Source organism: Oncorhynchus mykiss, chromosome 12 (genome assembly GCF_057628025.1).
Source record: "Oncorhynchus mykiss isolate SJ-2025 chromosome 12, ASM5762802v1, whole genome shotgun sequence".
NCBI classification, from domain to species: Eukaryota; Metazoa; Chordata; class Actinopteri; order Salmoniformes; family Salmonidae; genus Oncorhynchus; species Oncorhynchus mykiss.
This window is the reverse complement of record NC_143033.1, coordinates 20,253,511-20,277,775: the sequence shown is the minus strand read 5'-3', so window position 1 is coordinate 20,277,775 and position 24,265 is coordinate 20,253,511. Positions and strand designations below refer to the sequence as shown.

Sequence of the window (24,265 nt, the reverse complement as noted above, 5' to 3'; positions counted from 1 at the left end):
TTATTTACCCCCCACTTGAGGTTATAGACTCCACTAATGAAAACGAGGACCAGGTCAGGCTAGCTAATTCCAGTTTTCTCCACCAAGCTACCAAACTAGCTAGCTCTGGTAATGGCCAATGACTAGGCTCTTTCTCATGTTCCAGCGTGAACACTGAGATATCCCCCCTCCCTCCTCCATACCCAAACTACAGTCCCCCTCCTTATAGTGTTATAGGCACCCACCGTCCCCTTTTAGATTTCCAATCACACGTCTGTTCATGTTTCAGACTGAAGTGACGAAACATACTAGATTATTCTATTGCTAGTTGGAGAAAATAAAAAAAAACATCTACAAGAGAAGCAGAGCAGTTAACCAGAAGTTCTGGATTTGAATGTTTTCCCGGGGGCCTTAACTAGAGTGATTTGGATGTATAGCTCTGTAAGTTCAGAAATACTGTCTCGTTACCGGTACTTTCAATGTTTAGCCCCGCTGTTTACTGTAGGGGAAATAATAAGCAGGCTGAGATAGTGTCTAAGGTCGAGTTAAGAGGCCATCAAGGTAACCAAATTATTAAAGATTAGCACAATAGCTCATCAATAAATTACAAATAATTCCTGATATTCCCAGGAAAATCAAATGCTCTTAGGACATTCAATCCGGTAAGATCTTATTTTCTCCTAATTTCTCAGTAAAAGTCTGTTTTCGTCCAGAGCTGCAGAGCTAACAGAGATATGACAAGTGATTCATGAGGGTGTGACTGAGGCCTCAGTGAGTTAGATATGCCCGTTCCCATAGTTGGAGGTTGTTGTAAGTAGCCCTGCATTCCTATGGTGGTGAAGCACCCCTTATAATAGCCTGTTAGAGGCCCAGTCTGGCTTATGGGCTCAGGAGTAAGACCGCATCCAGGGGGAGCTCCGTGTGTGTGTGTGTGCTTGCATGTGTTAGACCCTTTGCAGGAGGTCCTTGGCTGGAATCTGGGGCACCAGCAGAGTTAAGGTTTTCCTTGCAGAATTTCCTGTTCTACAGGAGGCCCCAAACGTTTTCCTAAAATGGTATCTGTGTTCATACAGTGTGAGGTCCCTATATATATATATATTAGGAAAGCCCTCTCTTTTATCAGAAAGAGTAAGTAGCCTTGCACAAGCCTTGGTACAAGGACACCCCCTGGACAGGACACTACTCTATCACAGGGCCTTACCCCCAATCTATCTCCTTAATGTTGAGTGCCAAGCAGAGACTCACCAGGTCCCAATTTTACAGCTTTGGTATGACTCAACCAGGGATCAAACTCCAATCTTGCAATCTCAGGGCAGACACTCTAACCACAAGGCCACTGAGTTGGTTCAGGAATAGACATCGAAGCTAGTTCCGCTTTTTTTCATTATTCCCCTCTAATCAAGGACTGATTTAAGACCTGGGACACTAGGTAGGTCCAATTAAGTATCAGGTAGAACAGAAAACAAGCAGGCTCCGGACTTCGTAGGGTAAGAGGTAAAACACCTGGTGTATTGCACTGGTGGGTGACATTTATTAGTTCAGGCTTGTGGCTGAAATTCACACTGTAAATATTGTTTTGTTGAGTTCCCAAATCCAGAACTCACATTCTTCTATTCTTCTGCTGTTTTTGTCTGACTGGTTTATATCCATGTCTGTAACCATCTGTCTGACCATAAGGCTGTGATGCAACTGTATGCTGGCCACGTGGTCTTTCAAGTTGTTTTGTCCTTATGTTACCCCAGCTCCCCAAATGAAGCCCAGATGTTCTGCTAGATTCAGCTATTGTTGTGTTGCTCTCGTTTGGAAGATCTGAGAACGGTTGCTGGAACCACTGAAACCCCACTTGGGCCCACAGCCAGCACGTGTGTGAATAGAGGCTGTCTTCATAACAATTGACAGTAGGTACGCTCAATTAGGGGGAAGACAGGGGGAGGCAAGGCAGCTTTATGAAGGGGACGGGGCTTGGTGGGGGCTTGGAGCAAAGCATTGTCCCCCCACGTGAGTGTTGTGTGGGCAGCTGCTGGTTGTGACATGGCGGAGTAATTTTTTTCCCTGGTCCTCTGCCCCTTTAACCCCGCCCAGCCCCGGAGTGACATTCTGATTGAGACCAGAGTAGCCTAGTTTGAGGCAGCTTTTAGGGGGAGTGCCCCCCGCACCAACCCACTCCTGCTCCTAACAGAGACAAGGAAATTTGAGAAAATGTGCGTGCGTGCATGTGTGTTTAATGGGCTCTCCTGTGCGTCTCTTTCTCAGGGCAGCGGTTTGTGGAGCACTGCCAATGCTGGCAGTGGTGTTTATGGCATATTCAGCGTCTGCCAGAAGAGAAGCTCACTGCTTCTTTACAGGCCCGTTAAGTTACCACTAGCAGAGGACAGAGAGAACAAAACATACTTCAACAAACAGTTCAATTTCTCCTCTGTGCCTTCCAAAACCTGAAACTAGGGGACATTAAACAATAATATTTTATTCAAAATCTGTACAGAAAACAGATTCCAACCAAATGAAAGTATTACCATGGAAAAATGACATGATTCACTTTTAGAGTAGGCCTACTGTTTTTTTAGTACCTGCTGCTGAAAGGCTCTGTTGAGGTCTTCATACAATAAAGACTAGTTAGTTGTGCCTTCCTTATAAAGTCTGCAATAGAATGGTCTACCTGTGAGTATCAATTCTCTTTGAGAAGCCTCAGGAAATATTTACGATCCACTCCTGCAATGAGCATGAACAGGGCATGTGCATCTCTATTGATGTCAATCTTCATAGATCACCATTTAATGGTCCTCGTCTCTGAGTGATTGGGTCTTGCCTTAGTTTGCAGTGCTCCTCAGGTTTTTCTACCAAATACAAGCATGTTAAGGTTTTTTCTCTTTGAGAAAATAAAAATGTAAAAATGTATTAATGTATAGACAGACCTTGTCAGCAATATTCCAAGGAATGCTCTTTTAAGCTCAAAGGAAGCTAGCTTAATTTATTTTTCATTTCATAAATGGCAAGCATGTCTGTTCATGAAACGTGTTTATTTAGTACTCTCCTCTCTCACTTATGTAATGACCCTTTCAATCCGTGATGTGGAAAAAGAGCGGCTGTCATAAAGAGTTGCCTGCTCTCTGGCGCTAGCCTGACAGTGTGCATCATGTCAGGATTTTCTCATGACGTCTGTTACGTATGGCCCTCAGCCGAGGTCCGGGGCTGTCTGACCTCTGGACACTCAGACCTATGGTAACTGAGACACATTGTCTGCCCAGACAGAAGATTGGATACTGGGGGATGAAAAGGAGAAAGAAGGAGAGAAGAGTAGGAAAGGTTAGTGGAGATTCGGGAAAGAAGAGTTGAGATGGAGGAGATGCAATGGGTTTAATTGTTACTGTATATTTGCATTGTCTGGGGTGACCAAACTCAACTGTGAGTAGTACGATAACTGACCTGTGAATAAGTATTTTCCCACAGCAGCGATGGCATCACCTATGTGTCAGGGAGGATACACAGTGCTCCTATTGACACTCAGCAAAAACACTCTACCTTATACACTGATGACCACCCACCCTTCTATGCTGTTACATTCAGAGTAATAGGCACTTGTCTCTGGCACCACTTGACTGTTGGAGTGTTGTGTAAACTAATTGCAATTCCATTTGTGGTGCCCTGCTGTTTGTCTACAGTAGGTCATGTGACTGGAAGCCTTTAGAGTTGGACTGTAGAGTTAATAAGTAGAGCATGTTCTGATTTCCCCAGGAGGTCACAGACAGGATTACTGTGGCTTGTGGTAGAAATAGCCTCCATTGACCCATTACTGTACTTTCTATCTGTCAAAGAAAGCTGAACAACTGCATAAATGCAAAAAGCAAACACGTTTCAATGTTAATCATCAGTATATAGGACACATTAATCAGTTGCATCTGAACAGTCAGTTGTCTTTAGAATAGGCTGCTCACACCATAGACTTTGGTGAATTCCAAGTGATCATCTGTCACTGACTGTGAAGTGTGAATGCCATCTTTCTCCATGCCCATAGTGAACACAGTCACTGACTGACACAGCACTGGCAAATCTCCACATGTGAATTAGCACACCACAAGACATTAATAATTGACTCTAAGCTGAGTCGATCATATGAGGTCAGATCAGTGACAGAGTCCCTGTGTATTTATAGCCTCCATACAGGTCTGGACCAGTCTCAGTCAGTTTGACCCAGAGCCAAGCCTTGGCATCTGGTGCATAGTTGGCTCACACCTCCACTGCTATCCCATCACTCAGCCCTACCACGGTGGGCTTGTCCCCAGCGTCCAGGGCCTGTTGTCAGGCTGTGTGGTTACATAAGAGGCCTTGGGTGTCAAAGCCTCCATTGATTAGAATAATACATTGGGGTGGGATGACGATGGACATCTCCAGTCAGAACTGTGGCCAGAACTGTGGGCGAGCCTAGAGATCTCACCGCTCTTTGGGTCCTTGTTTAGTTGGCTGTGTGTTTTGAGGGTTAATTGAGGAATAATAAATGTAGTAGGAAACTACTCTTAAATTCAGAACAGTGCTACTGTTGATTTTCCTAACTTTGCATTTTAGTGTCTTGGCAGAACAGTGTGTACCGACAGATCACAGTCTCAAGTCATTTCCCTGGTTACGTCTTTGTGGTTTCAGTGACAAAATTAGGAAAATTGTTTTCCTATTTGAATTTAAGTAAACGCTTTTAAACTCAGTTACGGTTTAGCTAAGATTCACTCATGGATAATGACTCAGTCGCTGTATCAAACTTCAACAAGGATAATTCTCTAACTGTGCTATAATCTGTCTTTTCACAGAGAAAACGGTGCTTGCCCCACCGGTGTTCGTATTTCAGAAGTCTTTCACGCTATCCATGAAGGTAATCTGAATCAAATCAAATCAAATGTATTTATATAGCCCTTCGTACATCAGCTGATATCTCAAAGTGCTGTACAGAAACCCAGCCTAAAACCCCAAACAGCAAGCAATGCAGGTGTAGAAGCACGGTGGCTAGGAAAAACTCCCTAGAAAGGCCAAAACCTAGGAAGAAACCTAGAGAGGAACCAGGCTATGTGGGGTGGCCAGTCCTCTTCTGGCTGTGCCGGGTGGAGATTATAACAGAACTTGGCCAAGATGTTCAAATGTTCATAAATGACCAGCATGGTCGAATAATAATAAGGCAGAACAGTTGAAACTGGAGCAGCAGCACGGTCAGGTGGACTGGGGACAGCAAGGAGTCATCATGTCAGATAGTCCTGGGGCTTGGTCCTAGGGCTCAGGTCCTCCGAGAGAGAGAAAGAAAGAGAGAAGGAGAGAATTAGAGAACGCACACTTAGATTCACACAGGACACCAAATAGGACAGGAGAAGTACTCCAGATATAACAAACTGACCCTAGCCCCCCGACACATAAACTACTGCAGCATAAATACTGAATCATATCCTGAAGGGTAACATGTTGACAGATGATGCACATGCATTATTAAAAAGCAGTTGCTAATCAAAAGGATACATTCAGAAACATGTAATGGAAGAATATGTATCATTAGTTTGTATTTCTGAACTTTCTTTCTGAACTGATTCTCTACAGAGGAGAGCAGAGAGATGGGAGGAGGGATCAGGTCAGCATTATATCTGCTGCATGTCATAACGAGCAAACATTTTGATGAATCTCTGTTGCTTTCTATTGCATTGGCAGTAATGTATTTATGTGTACTTGGCTTGTTCTCCAATAGTTGTGGGAATCAGTCCAAACAAACGAGCCCGATCCTTCACATACCCTAATCCTAACAGCAGAATGAGGAAAGGTGAGTGTTCAGAAATATCAATTTGCAGAAATTGTCTGCCTACTCTATTAAAAAAATACATATATACAATGCATATTATGGTATTATTACCACCAAATGTAAACATTTGAGGATTGAATTATAATTCCTGTACCTCAGTGTTACTCTCCTTTGATAAAGGCCATTTTTTTTGTACAATCTCTACTGACATTTCATCTACAGTATATACACAATGCTGCTGGTTAACATTGCTTTTATTTTTTCTCTGCGTCTCTGACAGGCTCCTGTGACGGCAGTAGACGAGTGCGAACAAATTCCCATTCTTTTCCCCCACCGCCTCCAGGTAAACAACCACACCCCCTACACAAGACCTGTCATCTCTCTAGTGTACTCTATTATCTCTATCCTTTCATCCATCCTTTCTAAGCTGTCCCCTAGGGCATACAGCGCCCATGCAACTGAGTCTAGTTGCCTGATTCCTTGACTCGCCTGCAGATGATTGTAGCCTTAATAAAACTGGGATCTTACTGGGATAAAATACTGTATCTCCATATCTTTGAAATGAACCGAAGCAGTGACGTAGCCGCTGGAAGATGTTTGGCGCTACAAATGGATATTTCAGTCGGCTAATGCAGTACTAGTAAAGGCCCAGTGCACTACTTTTGTGAGAAATAATAATAATGATTTTTAAGGGGTGCTGCAGCACACTCAGCACCCTTATTTCCCACGGTTAAGCGTCATGATCAAACTCTTAAAGGGTTTCCTGTCTATATTCACTGCCAGTATTTCCTCTAGGTCCATACATTCCAGTCACACCATCCATGTAAAGGGTTCTTTGGCTGTCCCCATAGAAGAACCCTTTGAAGAGCCATTTTTGGTTGCAGGTAGAACCCTTTCTATAGAGGGTTATATTTGGAAACCAAAAAGGTTCTACCTGGAACTAAAAAGGGTTCTTCCTGGAACCAAAATTGCTTCTCCTATGGGGACAGCCGAAGGACCCTTTTAGAAAAAAAAAATTGTGTAGATTCCCAGCAGCCACTTCAATGCAGTCCCAGTATCTCTTTCCCCTGATCCGTTTCAGTTTCACTCTGTCACTGCAGCCCTCACCTGCTCATCACAAATCACCAACATGACACACTATTGGCACCGCGGAACCCTCACTGCTCATTGTTGGCCAAGCATGTTGTATGTTGTCATGTGCCAAGTCTGGCGGTCACTTTGACATAATTGTGGAGCAGGTTTTAACTTTAATCATATATGATATGTCTGTCTGTGTGAACTCTTCTGACGGATCTCCTCTCTGCTCTTTCCTAGTCTCAAGATCAAATGTCTTCATGCCTTCAAATCTGTGCAACCGGGCCAACATTTCCCCAAACAGAGGCAAATATCCATTCTCTGGTCTTATGTTTACCTTTTGATGTGCTAAAATACCTCTAATTATCTAATCAAATGTCAAATCAAATCAAATGTATTTATATAGCCCTTCTTACATCAGCTGATATATCAAAGTGCTTTACAGAAACCCAGCCTAAAACCCCAAACAGCAAGCAATGCAGGTGTAGAAGCACGGTGGCTAGGAAAAACTCCCTAGAAAGGCCAAAACCTAGGAAGAAACCTAGAGCAGAACCAGGCTATGAGGGGTGGCCAGTCCTCTTCTGGCTGTGCCGGGTGGAGATTATAACAGAACATGGCCAAGATATCTAAACAACTTACAAACCACACTTAATCACTATTCTACATACTAATACATTCGGTGAGTATTCAGACCCCTTGACTTTTTCCTCATTTTGTTACGTCATAGCCTTATTCTAAAATTGATTCAACATTTTTACAAAAACTGATCAATCTACACACAATAATGACAAAGCAAAACCAAGTTTAAGAAATGTTTGCTAAATTATTAAAAATTAAAAACAGAAATACCTTATTTACATACAGTTGAAGTCAGAAGTTTTCCCCAGTGGGTCAGAAGTTTACATACACTCAATTAGTATTTTGTAGCATTGCCTTTAAATTTAACGTGGGTCAAACGTTTTGGGTAGCCTTCCACAAGCTTCCCACAATAAGTTGGGTGAATTTTGGCCCATTCCTCCTGACAGAGCTGGTGTAACTGAGTCAGGTTTGTAGGCCTCCTTGCTCGCACACGCTTTTTCAGTTCTGCCCACAAATGTTCTATAGGATTGAGGTCAGGGCTTTATGATGGTCACTCCAATACCTTGACTTTGTTGTCCTTTAGCCATTTTTTCACAACTTTGGAAGTATGCTTGGGGTCATTGTCCATTTGGAAGACCCATCAACTTCCTGACTGATGTCTTAAGATGTTGCTTCAATATATCCACATTATTTTCCTGGCTCATGATGCCATCTATTTTGTGAAGTGCACCAGTCCCTCCTGCAGCAAAGCACCCCCACAACATGATGCTGCCACCCCCGTGCTTCATGGTTGGGATGGTGTTCTTCGGCTTGCAAGCCTCCCCCTTTTTCCTCCAAACATAACTATGGTCATTATGGCCAAACAGTTCTATTTTTGTTTCATCAGACCAGAGGACATTTCTCCAAAAAGTACGATCTTTGTCCCCATGTGCAGTTGCAAACCGTAATCTGGCTTTTTTTATGGCGGTTTTGGAGCAGTGGCTTCTTCCTTGCTGAGCGGCTTTTCAGGTTAGGTCGATACAGGACTCGTTTTACTGTGGATATAGATACTTTTGTACCTGTTTTTTCCAGCATTTTCACATGGTCCTTTGCTGTTGTTCTGGGATTGATTTGCACATTTCGCACCAAAGTATGTTCATCTCTAGGAGACAGAATGTTTTTCCTTCCTGAGGTGTGACGGCTTCGTGGTCCCAACGTGTTTATACTTGCATACTATTGTTTGTACAGATGAACGTGGTACCTTCAGGCGTTTGGAAATTGCTCCGAAGGATGAACCAGACTTGTGGAGGTCTACAATAATTTTTTGAGGTCTTGGCTGATTTCTTTTGATTTTTCTATGATGTCAAGCAAAGAGGCACTGAGTTTGAAGGTAGGCCTTGAAATACATCCACAGGTACACCTCCAATTGACTCAAATTATCTAAATTAGCCTATCAGAAGCTTCTAAAGCCATGACATCATTTTCTGGAATTTTCCAAGCTGTTTAAAGGCACAGTCAACTTAGTGTATGTAAATGTTTGACCCTCTGGAATTGTGATAGTGAATTATAGTGAAATAATCTGTCTGTAAACAATTGTTGGAAAAATTACTTGTGTCATGCACAAAGTAGATGTCCTAACCGACTTGCCAAAACTATAGTTAATAAACAATTCATTTGTGGAGTGTATGAAAAACAAGTTTTAATGACTCCAACCTAAGTGTATGCAAACTTCCGACTTCTACTGTAAGTATTCAGACCTTTTGCTATGAGTCTCGAAATTGAGCTCAGGTGCATCCTGTCTCCATTTATCATCCTTGAGATGTTTCTACAACTTGATTGGAGTCCACCTGTGGTAAATTAAATTGATTGGACAAAATTTGGAAAGTCACACACCTGTCTATATAAGGTCCCACATGAGGTCGAAAGACTTGTCTGTAGAGCAACGAGACAGGATTGTGTCAAGACACATATATGCAGCATTGAAGGTCCCCATGACCACAGTGGCCTCCATCATTGTTAAATGGAAGAAGTTTGGAATCACCAAGACTCTTCCTAGAGCTGGCCGACCGGACAAACTGAGCAATCGGGGGAGAAGGGCCTTGGTCAGGGAGGTGACCAAGAATCCAATGGTCACTCTGAAAGAGCGCCAGAGTTCCTCTGTGGAGATGGGACTTGGGAGAACCTTCCAGAAGGACAACCATCTCTGCAGCACTCCACCAATCAGGCCTTCATGGTAAAGTGGCCAGACGGAAGCCACTCCTCAGTAAAAGGCACATGACAACCTGGTTGGAGTTTATCAAAATGCACCTAAAGGACTCTCAGACCATGAGAAACAAAATTTTCTGGTCTGATGAAACCAAGATTGAACTATTTGGCCTGAATGCCAAACGTCACATCTGGAGGAAACCTGGCACCATCCCTATGATGAAGCATGGTGGTGGTAGCATCATGCTGTGGGGATGTTTTTCAGAGGCAGTGAATGGGAGACTAGTCAGGATCGAGGGAAAGATGAACGGAGCAAAGTATAGAGAGGTCCTTGATGAAAACTTGCTTCAGAGCGCTCAGGACCATAGACTGGGGTAAAGGCTCACCTTCCAACAGGACAACAACTCTAAGCACACAGCCAAGACAACGCTGGAGTGGCTTCAGGACAAGTCTCTGAATGTCCTCGAGTGGCCCAGCCAGAGCCCGGACTTGAACTTGATCGAACATCTCTGGAGAGACCTGAAAATTGCTGTGCAGCAACACTCCCCATCCAACTTGACAGACCTTGAGAGGATCTGCAAAGAAAAAGGGGAGAAACTCCCAAAATATAGGTGTGCCAAGCTTGTAGCGCCATACCCAAGAAGACTAAAGGCTGTAAACGCTGCCAAAGGTGCTTCAACAAAGTACTGAGTAAAGGGTCTGAATACTTATGTAAATGTGATATTTCAGTTTATTTTTAATACATTTGCAAACATTTCTAAAAACCTGTTTTTGCAGTATTGTGTGTAAATTGATGACTATTTAATCCATTTAAGAATAATGCTGTAACATAACACTTCTGCGAGCAGGCTTTTCTAATCGACCTGGCCTGGGTATCCTGGAAGGATATCCCATCAGTAGAGGATGCCTGGTTGTTATTTAAAAGTGCTTTCCTCACCATCTTAAATAAGCATGCCCCTTTCAAAAAATGTTGAACTAAAACAGATATAGCCCTTAGTTCACTCCAGACTCGACTGCCCTTGACCAGCACAAAAACATCCTGTGGTGTACTGCACTAGCTTTAAATAGTCCCTGCGATTTGAATATTTTCAGGGAAGTCAGGAACCAATATACACAGTCAGTTTGGAAAGCAAAGGATAGCTTTTTCAAACAAAAATTTGCATCCTGCAGCACTAATTCCAAAAGGTTTTGGGACACTGTAAAGTCCATGGAGAATAAGAGCACCTCCTCCCAGATGCCCACTGCACTGAGGCTAGAAAACACTGTCACCACCGATAAATCCACGATAATCGAGAATTTCAATAAGCATTTCTCTACGGCTGGCCATGCTTTCCACCTGGCTACCCCAACCATGGCCAACAGCTCTGCACCCCCCGCAGCAACTGGCCCAAGCCCCCACTCTTCTCCTTCACCCATATCCAGACAGCTGATCCGCTGGGCTAGACAATCTGGACCCTCTCTTCCTAAAAGTATCCGCCGTCATTGATGCAACCCCTAAAACCCCTCTTTCGTATCGTCTGAGATTCCGAAAGATTGGAAAGTGGACGCGGTCATCCCCCTCTTCAAAGGGGGAGACATTCTAGACCCAAACTGTTATAGACCTATATCCATCCTGCCCTGCCCTTCTAAAATCTTCGAAAGCCAAGTGAACAAACTGATCACCGACAATTTCGAAACTCACCGTACCTTCCCCACTATGTAATCCGGTTTCCGAGCTGGTCACGAGTGCACCTCAGCCACTCTCAAGGTCCTAAATTATATCATAACCGCCATCGATAAAAGACAGTACTGTGCAGCAGTCTTCATTGACCTGGCCAAGGCTTTCGACTCTGTCAATCACCGTATTCTTATCGGCAGACTCAACAGCCTTGGTTTCTCTAATGACTGCCTCGCCTGGTTCACTAACTACTTCTCAGATAGAGTTCAGTGTGTCAAATCAGAGGGCCTGTTGTCTGGACCTCTGGCAGTCTCTATGGGGGTGCGACAGGATTCAATTCTCGGGCAGACTCTTTTCTCTGTATATATCAATGATGTCGCTCTTGCTGCGGGTGATTCTCTGATCCACTTCTACGCAGATGACACCATTCTGTATATATCTGGCCCTTCTTTGGACACTGTGTTAACAAACCTCCAAACGAGCTTCAATGCCATACAACACTCCTTCCATGGCCTCCAAGTGCTCTTAAATGCTAATAAAACTAAATGCATTTTCTTCGCTGCCCACACCCGCCTGACAAACTAGCATCACTACTCTGGATGGTTCTGACTTAGAATATGTGGACAACTATAAATACCTAGGTGTCTGGCTAGACTGTAAACTTTACTTCCAGAATCATATTAAGAATCTCCAATCCCAAATTAAATCTAGAAACAGCTTCCTATTTCGCAACAAAGCCTCCTTCACTCATGCTGCCAAACAAACCTTCGTAAAATTGACTATCCTACCGATCCTTGACTTCGGCGATGTAATTTACAAAATAGCCTCCAACACTCTACTCAGCAAATTGGATGCAGTCTATTAGAGTACCATCCGTTTTGTCACCAAAGCCCCATATACTACCCACCACTGCGACCTGTATGCTCTCGTTGGCTGGTCCTCGCTACATATTCGTCGCTAAACTCACTGGCTCCAGGTCATCTATAAGTCTTTGCTAGGTAAAGCTCCGCCTTATCTCAGCTCACTGGTCACCATAGCAACACCCACCCATAACACGCGCTCCAGCAGGTATATTTCACTGGTCACCCCCAAAACCAACACCCCCTTTGGCCGCCTTTCCTTCCAGTTCTCTGCTGCCAATGACTGGAACGAATTGCAAACATCACTGAAGCTGGAGTCTTATATCTCCCTCACTAACTTTAAGCATCAGCTGTCAGAGCAGCTTACCGATCGCTGCAGCTGTACACAGCCCATCTGTAAATAGCCCATCCAACCAACTACCTACCTCCATATTTGTTTTTCTGCTCTTTTGCACACCAGTATTTCTACTTGCACATCCTCATCTGCACACCTATCACTCCAGTGCTAATTGCTAAATTGTAATTACTTTGCCACTATGGCCTATTTATTGCCTTCCCTCCCTAATCTTACTTCATTTGCAGACACTGTATACAGATTTTCAATTGTGTTATTGACTGTACGTTTGTTTATCCCATGTGTAACTCTGTTGTTTTTGTAGCACTGCTTTGCTTTATCTTGGCCAGGTCGCAGTTGTAAATGAGAACTTGTTCTCAACTGGCATACCTGGTTAAATAAAGGTGAAATTAAATAAATAAATAAATAAGAAAATGTGGAAAAAGTCACAGTCTGAATACTTTCCGATTGCTCAGTATAGTATATTTTTATTCATACCTGATCGTAAGACTGACTTTGAAGGACAGAATTTGATTTAAGTCTCTTTTCTATTCCTCTCTTCTTCTGTGTAGTGACACCTCTGAACAGGGTCAGAAGGTCATTACTTCAGCCTGCACGTCTCCTCGCCCCTCAACCCTGGAACATCTCCTCACAGCCACACCTATCTGAGGTATTCCACAACTCTCTTCGCCCCCTCACACAGAGTGAAACGAGAAAACTCTCTCAGGTAAAAAATTAAAAGAGAGAACTCTCTCAGGCCTTAAAAGTATTTCAATAATACAATTATTATTAGTTGGGGTTGTGTCATTGCCTGAGGGACCCACATACTCTTCTCAGAGAAACCTATTCACTCACTGCCAGTTTATAAACCCAAACACCAAAACCGGTTTGAATCAGTTCTGTCTATTGGAAATTATTGTGCAATGTTTTTTTTGTTAAGGTCTCTCTGAATGCTTAAATCGCTTTCTCTCTACTCCCAAACTTGCCACATCAACACACTCAATTATATAATAGCTTATGGCTGCAAAATGTATTTTATTTTCTATTTACACAAGCATTGTGTTGAATTATTTGACTCAAGAAAGTACCAATCCAATGTACAGTCGTGGCCAAAAGTTTTGAGAATTTGCTACTTCAGTGTCTTTAGATATTTTTGTCAGATGTTACTATGGAATACTGAATTATAATTACAAGCATTTCATAAGTGTCAAAGGCTTTTATTGACAATTACATGAAGTTGATGCAAAGAGTCAATATTTGCAGTGTTGACCCTTTTTTTTCCAAGACCTCTGAAATCCGCCATGGCATGCTGTCAATTAACTTCTGGGCCACATCCTGACTGATGGCAGCCCATTCTTGCATAATCAATGCTTGGAGTTTGTCAGAATTTGTGGGGTTTTGTTTGTCCACCCGCCTCTTGAGGATTGACCACAAGTTCTCAATGGGATTAAGGTCTGGGGAGTTTCCTGGCCATGGACCCAAAATATATAGGTTTTGTTCCCCGAGCCACTTAGCTATCACTTTTGCCTTATGGCAAGGTGCTCAGTCATGCAGGAAAAGGCATTGTTCGTCACCAAACTGTTCCTGGATGGTTGGGAGAAGTTGGTCTCGGAGGATGTGTTGGTACCATTCTTTATTCATGGCTGTGTTCTTAGGCAAAATTGTGAGTGAGCCCACTCCCTTGGCTGAGAAGCAACCCCACACATGAATGGTCTCAGGATGCTTTACTGTTGACAGGACACAGGACTGATGGTAGCGCTCACCTTGTCTTCTCCAGACGAGCTTTTTTCCGGATGCCCCAAACAATCGGAAAGGGAATTCATCAGAGAAAATCCTCCAAAAAGTATTCGCCTCACTGTACGTGCAGATGCACTCACACCTGCCTGCTGGTATTCCTAAGCTTTGTACTGGTGGTGCCCCGATCCCGCAGCTGAATCAGCTTTAGGAGACGGTCCTGGCGCTTGCTGGACTTTCTTGGGCGCCCTGAAGCCTTCTTCACAACAATTGAACCGCTCTCCTTCAAGTTCTTGATGATCCGACAAATGGTTGATTTAGGTGCATTCTTACTGGCAGCAATAACCTTGCCTGTTAATCCCTTTTAGTGCAAAGCAATGATGACGACACGTGTTTCCTTGCAGGTAACCATGGTTAACAGAGGAAGAACAATGATTCCAAGCACCACCCTCCTTATGAAGCTTCCAGTCTGTTATTCAAACTCAATCAGCATGACAGAGTGATCTCCAGCCTTGTCCTCATCAACACTCACACCTGTGTTAACGAAATGCAGTGGAAATGTTTTTGGGGAGATTCAGTTCATTTACATGGCAAAGAGGGACTTTGCAATTAATTGCAATTCATCTGATCACTCTTCATAACATTCTGGAGTATATGCAAATTGCCATCATACAAACTGAGGCAGCAGACTTTGTGAAAATTAATATTTGTGTAATTCTCAAAACTTTGGGCCACGACTGTAAATTCAGAAAGGTAATCGGACTGTAAAATAATAATTTGCAATGTTTTTTTGTCCCATTCCCACAGGTGAGCCATGATCCTTCAAATGATGTCTCCAGCATCTCAACAGACTGCTCCTCCACTGTTGGTCTATTACATCAAAAGAAACCCTGTCAAGTTCACAGGTACGCAGAGGACCTGGTTAATGTAACAGTAAAGATGCAGGGTGTCTAGTTGGGTCAAGTCTGTGCAATATTTCATTTTTACAGCCTCACTGTTACGGTGCGTGAATGAGGACCCAAAAGCGAATTAACGTAAACAGAGCTTCTTTAATAACAAAACAAACGTAGGCTCAGATGGACCGGCAGATTCCGACAGGACAGGACAAGGTTGCAGCAAACATGACGATAGTCTGGTTCAGACATGAATAACACAAACAAGAATCCGACAAAGACAGGAGCAAAAACAGAGAGAGATATAGAGGACTAATCAGAGGGAAAAAGGGAACAGGTGGGAAAAGGGGTGACGAGGTAGTTAGGAGGAGACAGGGAACAGCTGGGGGAAAGAGGGGGAGAAAAGGTAACCTAATAACGACCAGCAGAGGGAGACAGGGTGAAGGGAAAGGACAGAAACAAGACACAACATGACACTACATGACAGTACCCCCCCACTCACCGAGCGCCTCCTGGCGCACTCGAGGAGGAAACCTGGCGGCAACGGAGGAAATCCTCGATCAGCGCACGGTCCAGCACGTCCCGAGAGGGAACCCAACTCCTCTCCTCAGGACCGTACCCCTCCCAATCTACTAGGTACTGATGACCACGGCCCCGAGGACGCATGTCCAAAATCCTACGGACCCTGTAGATGGGTGCGCCCTCGACAAGGATGGGGGGGGGGGGGAAGACGAGCGGGGGCGCGAAGAACGGGCCTGATACAGGAGACATGGAAGACCGGGTGGACGCGACGAAGATATCGCGGAAGAAGAAGTCGAACTGCGACAGGATTAATGATTTGAGAAATACAGAACGGACCAATGAACCGCGGGGTCAACTTGCGAGAAGCGGTCTTAAGGGGAAGGTTCTGAGTGGAGAGCCAAACTCTCTGACCGCGACAATATCTAGGACTCTTAGTTCTACGCTTATTAGCAGCCCTCACAGTCTGCGCCCTATAACGGCAAAGTGCAGACCTGACCCTCTTCCAGGTGCGCTCGCAACGTTGGACAAAAGCTTGAGCGGAGGGGACGCTGGACTCGGCGAACTGAGATGAGAACAGCGGAGGCTGGTACCCGAGGCTACTCTGAAAAGGAGATAGCCCGGTCGCAGACGAAGGAAGCGAGTTGTGGGCGTATTCTGCCCAGGGGAGCTGTTCTGACCAAGACGCAGGGTTGCGAAAAGAAAGACTGCGTAAGATGCGACCAATAGTCTGATTGGCCCGTTCTGCTTGACCGTTAGACTGGGGGTGAAAGCCGGAAGAGAGACTGACGGAAGCCCCAATCAAACGGCAAAACTCCCTCCAAAATTGAGACGTGAATTGCGGACCTCTGTCCGAAACGACGTCTGACGGAAGGCCATGAATTCTGAAAACATTCTCGATGATGATTTGTGCCGTCTCTTTAGCAGAAGGAAGCTTAGCAAGGGGAATAAAATGAGCCGCCTTAGAGAACCTGTCGACAACCGTAAGAATAACAGTCTTCCCCGCTGACGAAGGCAGTCCGGTGACAAAATCTAAGGCGATGTGAGACCACGGTCGAGAGGGAATGGGAAGCGGCCTGAGACGGCCGGCAGGAGGGGAGTTACCGGACTTAGTCTGCGCGCAGACTGAACAAGCAGCCACGAAGCGACGCGTGTCATGCTCCCGGGTGGGCCACCAAAAACGCTGGCGAATGGAAGCAAGCGTACCCCGAACGCCAGGGTGGCCGGCTAACTTGGCAGAGTGAGCCCACTGAAGAACGGCCAGACGAGTAGGAACGGGAACGAAAAGAAGGTTCCTGGGACAAGCGCGCGGCGACGGAGTTTGAGTGAGTGCTTGCTTTACCTGCCTCTCAATTCCCCAGACAGTCAACCCGACAACACGCCCCTCAGGGAGAATCCCCTCGGGGTCAGTGGAGGCTACTGAAGAACTGAAGAGACGAGATAAAGCATCAGGCTTGGTGTTCTTAGAGCCCGGACGATAAGAAATCACGAACTCGAAACGAGCGAAAAACAGCGCCCAGCGCGCCTGACGCGCATTAAGTCGTTTGGCGGAACGGATGTACTCAAGGTTCCTATGGTCAGTCCAAACGACAAAAGGAACGGTCGCCCCCTCCAACCACTGTCGCCATTCGCCTAGGGCTAAGCGGATGGCGAGCAGTTCGCGGTTTCCCACATCATAGTTACGTTCCGACGGCGACAGGCGATGAGAAAAATACGCGCAAGGGTGGACCTTGTCGTCAGAGAGGGAGCGCTGAGAAAGAATGGCTCCCACGCCCACCTCTGACGCGTCAACCTCGACCACGAACTGTCTAGAGACGTCAGGTGTAACAAGGATAGGAGCGGATGTAAAACGATTCTTGAGGAGATCAAAAGCTCCCTGGGCGGAAACGGACCACTTAAAGCACGTCTTGACAGAAGTAAGGGCTGTGAGAGGAGCTGCCACCTGACCGAAATTACGGATGAAACGACGATAGAAGTTCGCGAAGCCGAGAAAGCGCTGCAGCTCGACGCGTGACTTAGGGACGGGCCAATCAATGACAGCCTGGACCTTAGCGGGATCCATCTTAATGCCTTCAGCGGAAATAACAGAACCGAGAAATGTGACGGAGGAGGCATGAAAAGTGCACTTCTCAGCCTTCACAAAAAGACAATTCTCTAAAAGGCGCTGGAGGACACGTCGAACGTGCTGAACATGAATCTGGAGTGACGGTGAAAAAATCAGGATATCGTCAAGGTAAACGAAAACAAAGATGTTCAGCATGTCTCTCAGGACATCATTGACTAATGCCTGAAAGACAGCTGGAGCGTTAGCGAGGCCGAAAGGAAGAACCCGGTATTCAAAGTGCCCTAACGGAGTGTTAAACGCCGTCTTCCACTCGTCCCCCTCCCTGATGCGCACGAGATGGTAAGCGTTACGAAGGTCCAACTTAGTGAAAAACCTGGCTCCCTGCAGGATCTCGAAGGCTGAAGACATAAGAGGAAGCGGATAACGATTCTTCACTGTTATGTCATTCAGCCCTCGATAATCTATGCAGGGGCGCAGGGACCCGTCCTTCTTCTTAACAAAAAAAAACCCTGCTCCGGCGGGAGAGGAGGAGGGGACTATGGTACCGGCGGCAAGAGCTACAGACAAATAATCTTCGAGAGCTTTACGTTCGGGAGCCGACAGAGAGTATAGTCTACCCCGGGGGGGAGTGGTTCCCGGAAGGAGATCAATACTACAATCATACGACCGGTGTGGAGGAAGAGAGGTGGCCCTGGACCGACTGAACACCGTGCGCAGATCGTGATATTCCTCCGGCACCCCTGTCAAATCACCAGGCTCCTCCTGTGAAGAAGAGACAGAGGAAACAGGAGGGATAGCAGACATTAAACATTTCACATGACAAGAGACGTTCCAGGAGAGGATAGAATTACTAGACCAATTAATAGAAGGGATTATGACAAACTAGCCAGGGATGGCCCAAAACAACAGGTGTAAAAGGTGAACGAAAAATTAAAAAAGAAATGGTTTCGCTATGATTACCAGAGACAGTGAGGGTTAAAGGTAGCGTCTCACGCTGAATCCTGGGGAGAGGACTACCATCCAAGGCGAACAAGGCCGTGGGCTCCCTTAACTGTCTGAGAGGAATGTCATGTTCCCGAGCCCAGGTCTCGTCCATAAAACAGCCCTCCGCCCCAGAGTCTATTAAGGCACTGCAGGAAGCTGACGAACCGGTCCAGCGTAGATGGACCGACAAGGTAGTGCAGGATCTTGAAGGAGAGACAGGAGTAGTAGCGCTCACCAGTAGCCCTCCGCTTACTGATGAGCTCTGGCTTTTACTGGACATGAAGTGACAAAATGACCAGCAGAACCGCAATAGAGACAGAGGCGGTTGGTGATTCTCCGTTCCCTCTCCTTAGTCGAGATGCGGATACCTCCCAGCTGCATAGGCTCAGCACCCGAGCCGGCAGAGGAAGATGGTAGTGATGCGGAGAGGGGGGCAACGGAGAACGCAAGCTCCTTTCCACGAGCTCGGTGACGAAGATCAACCCGTCGCTCAATGCGAATAGCGAGTTCAATCAAGGAATCCACGCTGGAAGGAACCTCCCGGGAGAGAATCTCATCCTTTACCTCTGCGCGGAGACCCTCCAGAAAACGAGCGAGCAAAGCCGGCTCGTTCCAGCCACTGGAGGCAGCAAGAGTGCGAAACTCAATAGAGTAGTCTGTTATGGATCGATTACCTTGACATAGGGAAGACAGGACCCTGGAAGCCTCCTCCCCAAAAACAGATCGATCAAAAACCCGTATCATCTCCTCCTTAAAGTCCTGATACTGGTTAGTACACTCAGCCCTTGCCTCCCAGATTGCCGTGCCCCACTCACGAGCCCGTCCAGTAAGGAGAGATATGACGTAGGCGACACGAGCAGTGCTCCTGGAGTAAGTGTTGGGCTGGAGAGAAAACACAATATCACACTGGGTGAGGAACGAGCGGCATTCAGTGGGCTCCCCAGAGTAACACGGCGGGTTATTGATTCTGGGCTCCGGAGATTCGAAAGCCCTGGAAGTGGCCGGTGGATCGAGGCGGAGATGGTGAACCTGTTCTGTGAGGTTGGAGACTTGGGTGGCCAGGGTCTCAACGGCATGTCGAGCAGCAGACAATTCCTGCTCGTGTCTGCCTAGCATCGCTCCCTGGATCTCGACGGCTGAGTGGAGAGGATCCGAAGTCGCTGGGTCCATTCTTGGTCGGATTCTTCTGTTACGGTGCGTGAATGAGGACCCAAAAGCGAATTAACGTAAACAGAGCTTCTTTAATAACAAAACAAACGTAGGCTCAGATGGACCGGCAGATTCCGACAGGACAGGACAAGGTTGCAGCAAACATGACGATAGTCTGGTTCAGACATGAATAACACAAACCAGAATCCGACAAAGACAGGAGCAAAAACAGAGAGAGATATAGAGGACTAATCAGAGGGAAAAAGGGAACAGGTGGGAAAAGGGGTGACGAGGTAGTTAGGAGGAGACAGGGAACAGCTGGGGGAAAGAGGGGGAGAAAAGGTAACCTAATAACGACCAGCAGAGGGAGACAGGGTGAAGGGAAAGGACAGAAACAAGACACAACATGACACTACATGACACTCACAGCCACTTTAAACTGTATATTTGACAGTTGACATTCTAATTGAGGGCTACCCACTCCAGGTCAAGGCATGGATTAGTTAAACCAGGGGTTTCGGGTTACGTGTTAATTTTCAGTCCAGACCCAGGACTGGACAGCCTTGCTTCAATCCAGAGACCTTACAGAGTTTTCCTCTGTCAGAGCTATGTGGGGTCTAGGGGTTTAGTTCCCAGCAGTGATTCTAAACCTGCTGACCTCTCTGCTGACCTCTGGTTCACACTCCACAGATCGAAGCCAGACGGTACCACCTCAGACAGGGTCCAGTTTGTGTTTGGGGAAAACATGAGTGAAAGAGTCTTGGTGAGTTCAGCAAGCACCACTGACATACACTACATGACCAAAAGTATGTGGGCACCTGCTAGTCGAACATCTCATTCCAAAATCATGAGGATTAATATGGAGTTGGTCCCCCCTTTGCCGCTGTAACAGCCTCCACTCGTCTGGGAAGGCTTTCCACTAGATGTTGGAACATTGCTGCGGGGACTTGCTTCCATTCAGCCACAAGAGCATCAGTGAGGTCGGGCACTGACGTTGGCCGATTTGGCCTGGTTCGCAGTCGGCGTTCCAATTCATCCCAAAGGTGTTCGATGAGGTTAAGGTCAGGGCTCTGTGCAAGCCAGTCAAGTTCTTCCACACCTCACTCGACAAACCATTTCTGTATGGACCTCGCTTTGTGCACGGGGGAATTGTCATGTTGAAACAGGAAAGGGCCTTCCCCAAACTGTTGCCACAAAGTTAGTAGCACAGAATCGACTAGAATGTCATTGTATGCTGTAGTGTTAAGATTTCCCTTCACTGGAACTAAGGGGCCCGAACCATGAAAAACAGCTCCAGACCATTATTCCTCCTCCACCAAACTTTACAGTTGGCACTATGCATTGGGGCAGGTAGCGTTCTCCTGGCATCCGCCAAATCCAGATTCGTCCGTCTGACTGCCAGATGGTGAAGCGTGATTCATCACTCCAGAGAACGTGTTTCCACTGATCCAGAGTCCAATAGCGGTGAGCTTTACACCACTCCAGCCGACGCTTGGCATTGCGCATGATCTTAGGCTGGTGTTCGGCCACTCGGCCATGGAAACCCATTTTATGAAGCTCCAGACAAACAGTTATTGTGCTGATGTTGCTTCCAGAGGCAGTTTGGAACTCGGTAGTGAGTGTTTCAACCGAGGACAGATGATTTTTATGCGCTTCAGCATTCGGTGTTCCTGTTCTGTGAACATTTAGGCCAATAGACATTTCCATGTCATAATAACAGCACATACAGTGGACCGGGGCAGCTCTAGCAATGCAGAAATTTGATGAACTGACTTGTTGGAATCCTATGACACCATCCTATGACGGTGCCACGTTGAAAGTCTCTGAGCTCTTCAGTAAGGCCATTCTACTGCCATTGTTTGTCTATGGAGATTTCATGGCTGTATGCTCGATTTAGGTGTGACTGAAATAGCCGAATCTACTAAGGGGTGTCCACATACTTTTGTATATATATTGGACTTATACAGTAGCAATTTGCACAGGATGACTATGAAATATATGATGTCATCACATTTGTATGAGTTTAACTGTGTTACCAAACACATCATATTTACAGAAATGCTCTCACTTTCTCACCCTCATATAGAGACCACAGAAATCCCCTAGCAGTGAAGATTCTGATTGCAGCTCTGATTCTGAGTCTTCCACCTCTGAGTCAAGTTATAAAGGTAAATCATTAAGCGGGTCGTAGTGTTTTTACATGAGTACACAACTCTGGTCCTCGAGAGCCAGTACCTTAATGGCCACAGTGTCTGCTGATCCACCAAGACTGTGGTCCTAGGCTGCATTTATACAGGCAGCCCAATTCTGATCTTTTGCCCAATTATTGGGAAAAGAGATGACCTGATCAGTCAAAAGACCAATTAGTAGAAAAATATTAGAACTGGGCCGCCTGTGTAACCCTGCCATAGAGGACTAGAGTTGTGCACCTCTGTTCTAATAGCGATTGACTGCCTCTTAGTGGATGCCTTTCAGAACTGCAGCTGAAGTTCTGTCTGTGTTTGCTGATAGGTGCTGTGTGGAGCAGTCTGAGGGAGTCTGCTGCAGCTTACACAGCATCCTGTGGGAGGCAGCATGTGCTCAGGCTCAGGCGGGTTCAGCTGTTCACTGGGGAGGAGAAGGAAAGCAATGTGGTCCAGGTGAAGACCTATAGGACTGACTCATGCCAGATCTTGCAATGCCTGGTGCCTGACGGCACAGTCGATAACGTGGCATGCAATGTCTGAGCAGGGGAATGTGACCATTATGTTGAAATAGGAAGGACCAATGCCTTCTGATATTGCTAAAGACAGTGGTGTACCTTTTTCATTTTTTCATTTTTTTTCTTTATTTAGCTGACCTGCAGACTGTTTGTCCTGGAAAAAGGAACTCCGTCATGGACTGAGCGAGGAAGAGGAGTCCTGCGACTCAATGATCTAGCATCAGGGACCAAAAGAGGGCTTCAGTCCAGGATAGGTGAGTTTACCATGAGGGAGTTTATTATTCCCATCACTCTGACCAACATCTGCACGTCTTTCTGTGATTCTTAATGTTTCTCATCCTCAGTAAATCTCTTACACCTGTCGCCCTCTGATCAAAACAGTGATGAGGCACCAGGGCAGTCTCAAGGTTATCCTCAACACCAAGCTCTGGCCACACACACACCTACGTCGCCCTGCCCGCCGGAACCTCCAGGTGACGGCCACTGACGTGGAGACTCAGGCCGTTCGGGTGTTCCTCATTCAGGCCAGCGCCAGGGATGTGGCTCGCCTCTACGTGGCCATCCACCATCGGCTGGTAGGCCTACGGGCCAGTGCTGCTGGGAGGGAGGCAGAGGCTGCAGGGGGCAGGACCAGGGAGGGGCACTGCAACAGTGAGAATGAAGAGGAGGAGGAAGAGGAGAGACAACAGAAAGAAAGAGAAGAAAGGCTGCTATTGACACGATTGCGACCTGGTAAGAGTGAATAGCAACAGTGATAGGGATGTACTCTACAGTTGTCTGAGATTATCCCTTGCTCTTTCACCTACACACTTGTATGTCTACGACTAAGTCCAATGTTTAGTGCATTGTTTGTCCTGTGTAAAAAAAACATGTTTGGAATTTTTGCTTAGTTTGAGTAAGGGAACACTCGTCCTCCAATAGATGTCTGGTGGGAAGTCACGTTACTAATCCCCAGTCCACATTCCAGAGTCAGAGGGGTTGGGTTAAATGCGGAAGACACATTTCAGTTGAATACATTCAGTTGGACAACTGACTAGATACCCGCCTTCCCTTTTCCCTTTCCCATGGGGAGCTGTTAGCAGGTGGTAGTCCTAGACCTTCAATCTGCCACTGGCAAACCCCGCCACATAAAAAACTGAGTAACAGGTGGATCCCCATCATGGTGGATTACATCACTAAAGGTCCCAGGCCTAAAAAGATTAGGTTATTTTTTTGTACCATTATGAAAAAGAGAAGAGAACACTAGATTAGTGTTTTTTAATTGATGTACCTTGAGGAACTCTCAGGTGTGCCGCAAAACTTTTCCCAATCTTGATAATTTTTTTGAACACTCACTTCTAAACGTGACCTGTTGAATGCACATGGAATTTTGACTTGGGATCCCCAATGAAGCTCAGATAATACACGGAACCAAAATATAAAGCAACATGCAACCATTTCAGAGAATTTTACTGAGTTACAGTAACTTTATTTGTCACATGCGCCGAATACAACAAGTGTAGGGAGACCTTACCGTGAAATGCTTACTTACAAGCCCTTAACCAACAGTGCAGTTCAAGAAGATGGCTTGGGGGCAGTATTTTGACGTCTGGATGAGAAGTGTGCCTAAAGTAAACTGAAGCTAGAATATGCATATTGGTAGATTTGGATAGAAAACACTCTAAAGTTTCCAAAACTGTTAAAATAATGTCTGTGAGTATAACATAAATGATATGGCAGGCAAGAACCTGAGGAAAATCCATCCAGGAAGTGGGATTTTTTTGATGTGGGTATTTTCAATTGAATGCCT

At 45.8% G+C, this 24,265-nt stretch overlaps 1 protein-coding gene across 6 annotated transcripts in view; it reads left to right on the top strand.

The window, feature by feature from the left end:
- LOC110537146 (ran-binding protein 3) overlaps positions 1-24,265 on the top strand; it is a 31,562-nt gene that overhangs the window by 3,440 nt on the left and 3,857 nt on the right. The window contains exons 2-13 of one of the 6 annotated variants that reach the window (XM_021622955.3): positions 4,776-4,837; positions 5,548-5,578; positions 5,693-5,764; positions 6,024-6,086; positions 7,058-7,123; positions 13,004-13,101; positions 14,973-15,070; positions 20,466-20,538; positions 21,862-21,943; positions 22,287-22,414; positions 22,610-22,730; positions 22,858-23,208. In XM_021622955.3, coding sequence (XP_021478630.2) covers positions 4,776-4,837; positions 5,548-5,578; positions 5,693-5,764; positions 6,024-6,086; positions 7,058-7,123; positions 13,004-13,101; positions 14,973-15,070; positions 20,466-20,538; positions 21,862-21,943; positions 22,287-22,414; positions 22,610-22,730; positions 22,858-23,208 — 1,245 coding nt within the window. Of the gene's footprint in view, positions 1-4,775; positions 4,838-5,547; positions 5,579-5,692; positions 5,765-6,023; positions 6,087-7,057; positions 7,124-13,003; positions 13,159-14,972; positions 15,071-20,465; positions 20,539-21,861; positions 21,944-22,286; positions 22,415-22,609; positions 22,731-22,857; positions 23,209-24,265 lie in introns of all 6 variants that reach the window. The other 5 variants (XM_021622954.3, XM_036937137.2, XM_021622956.3 and 2 more) reach the window with 5 other exon arrangements.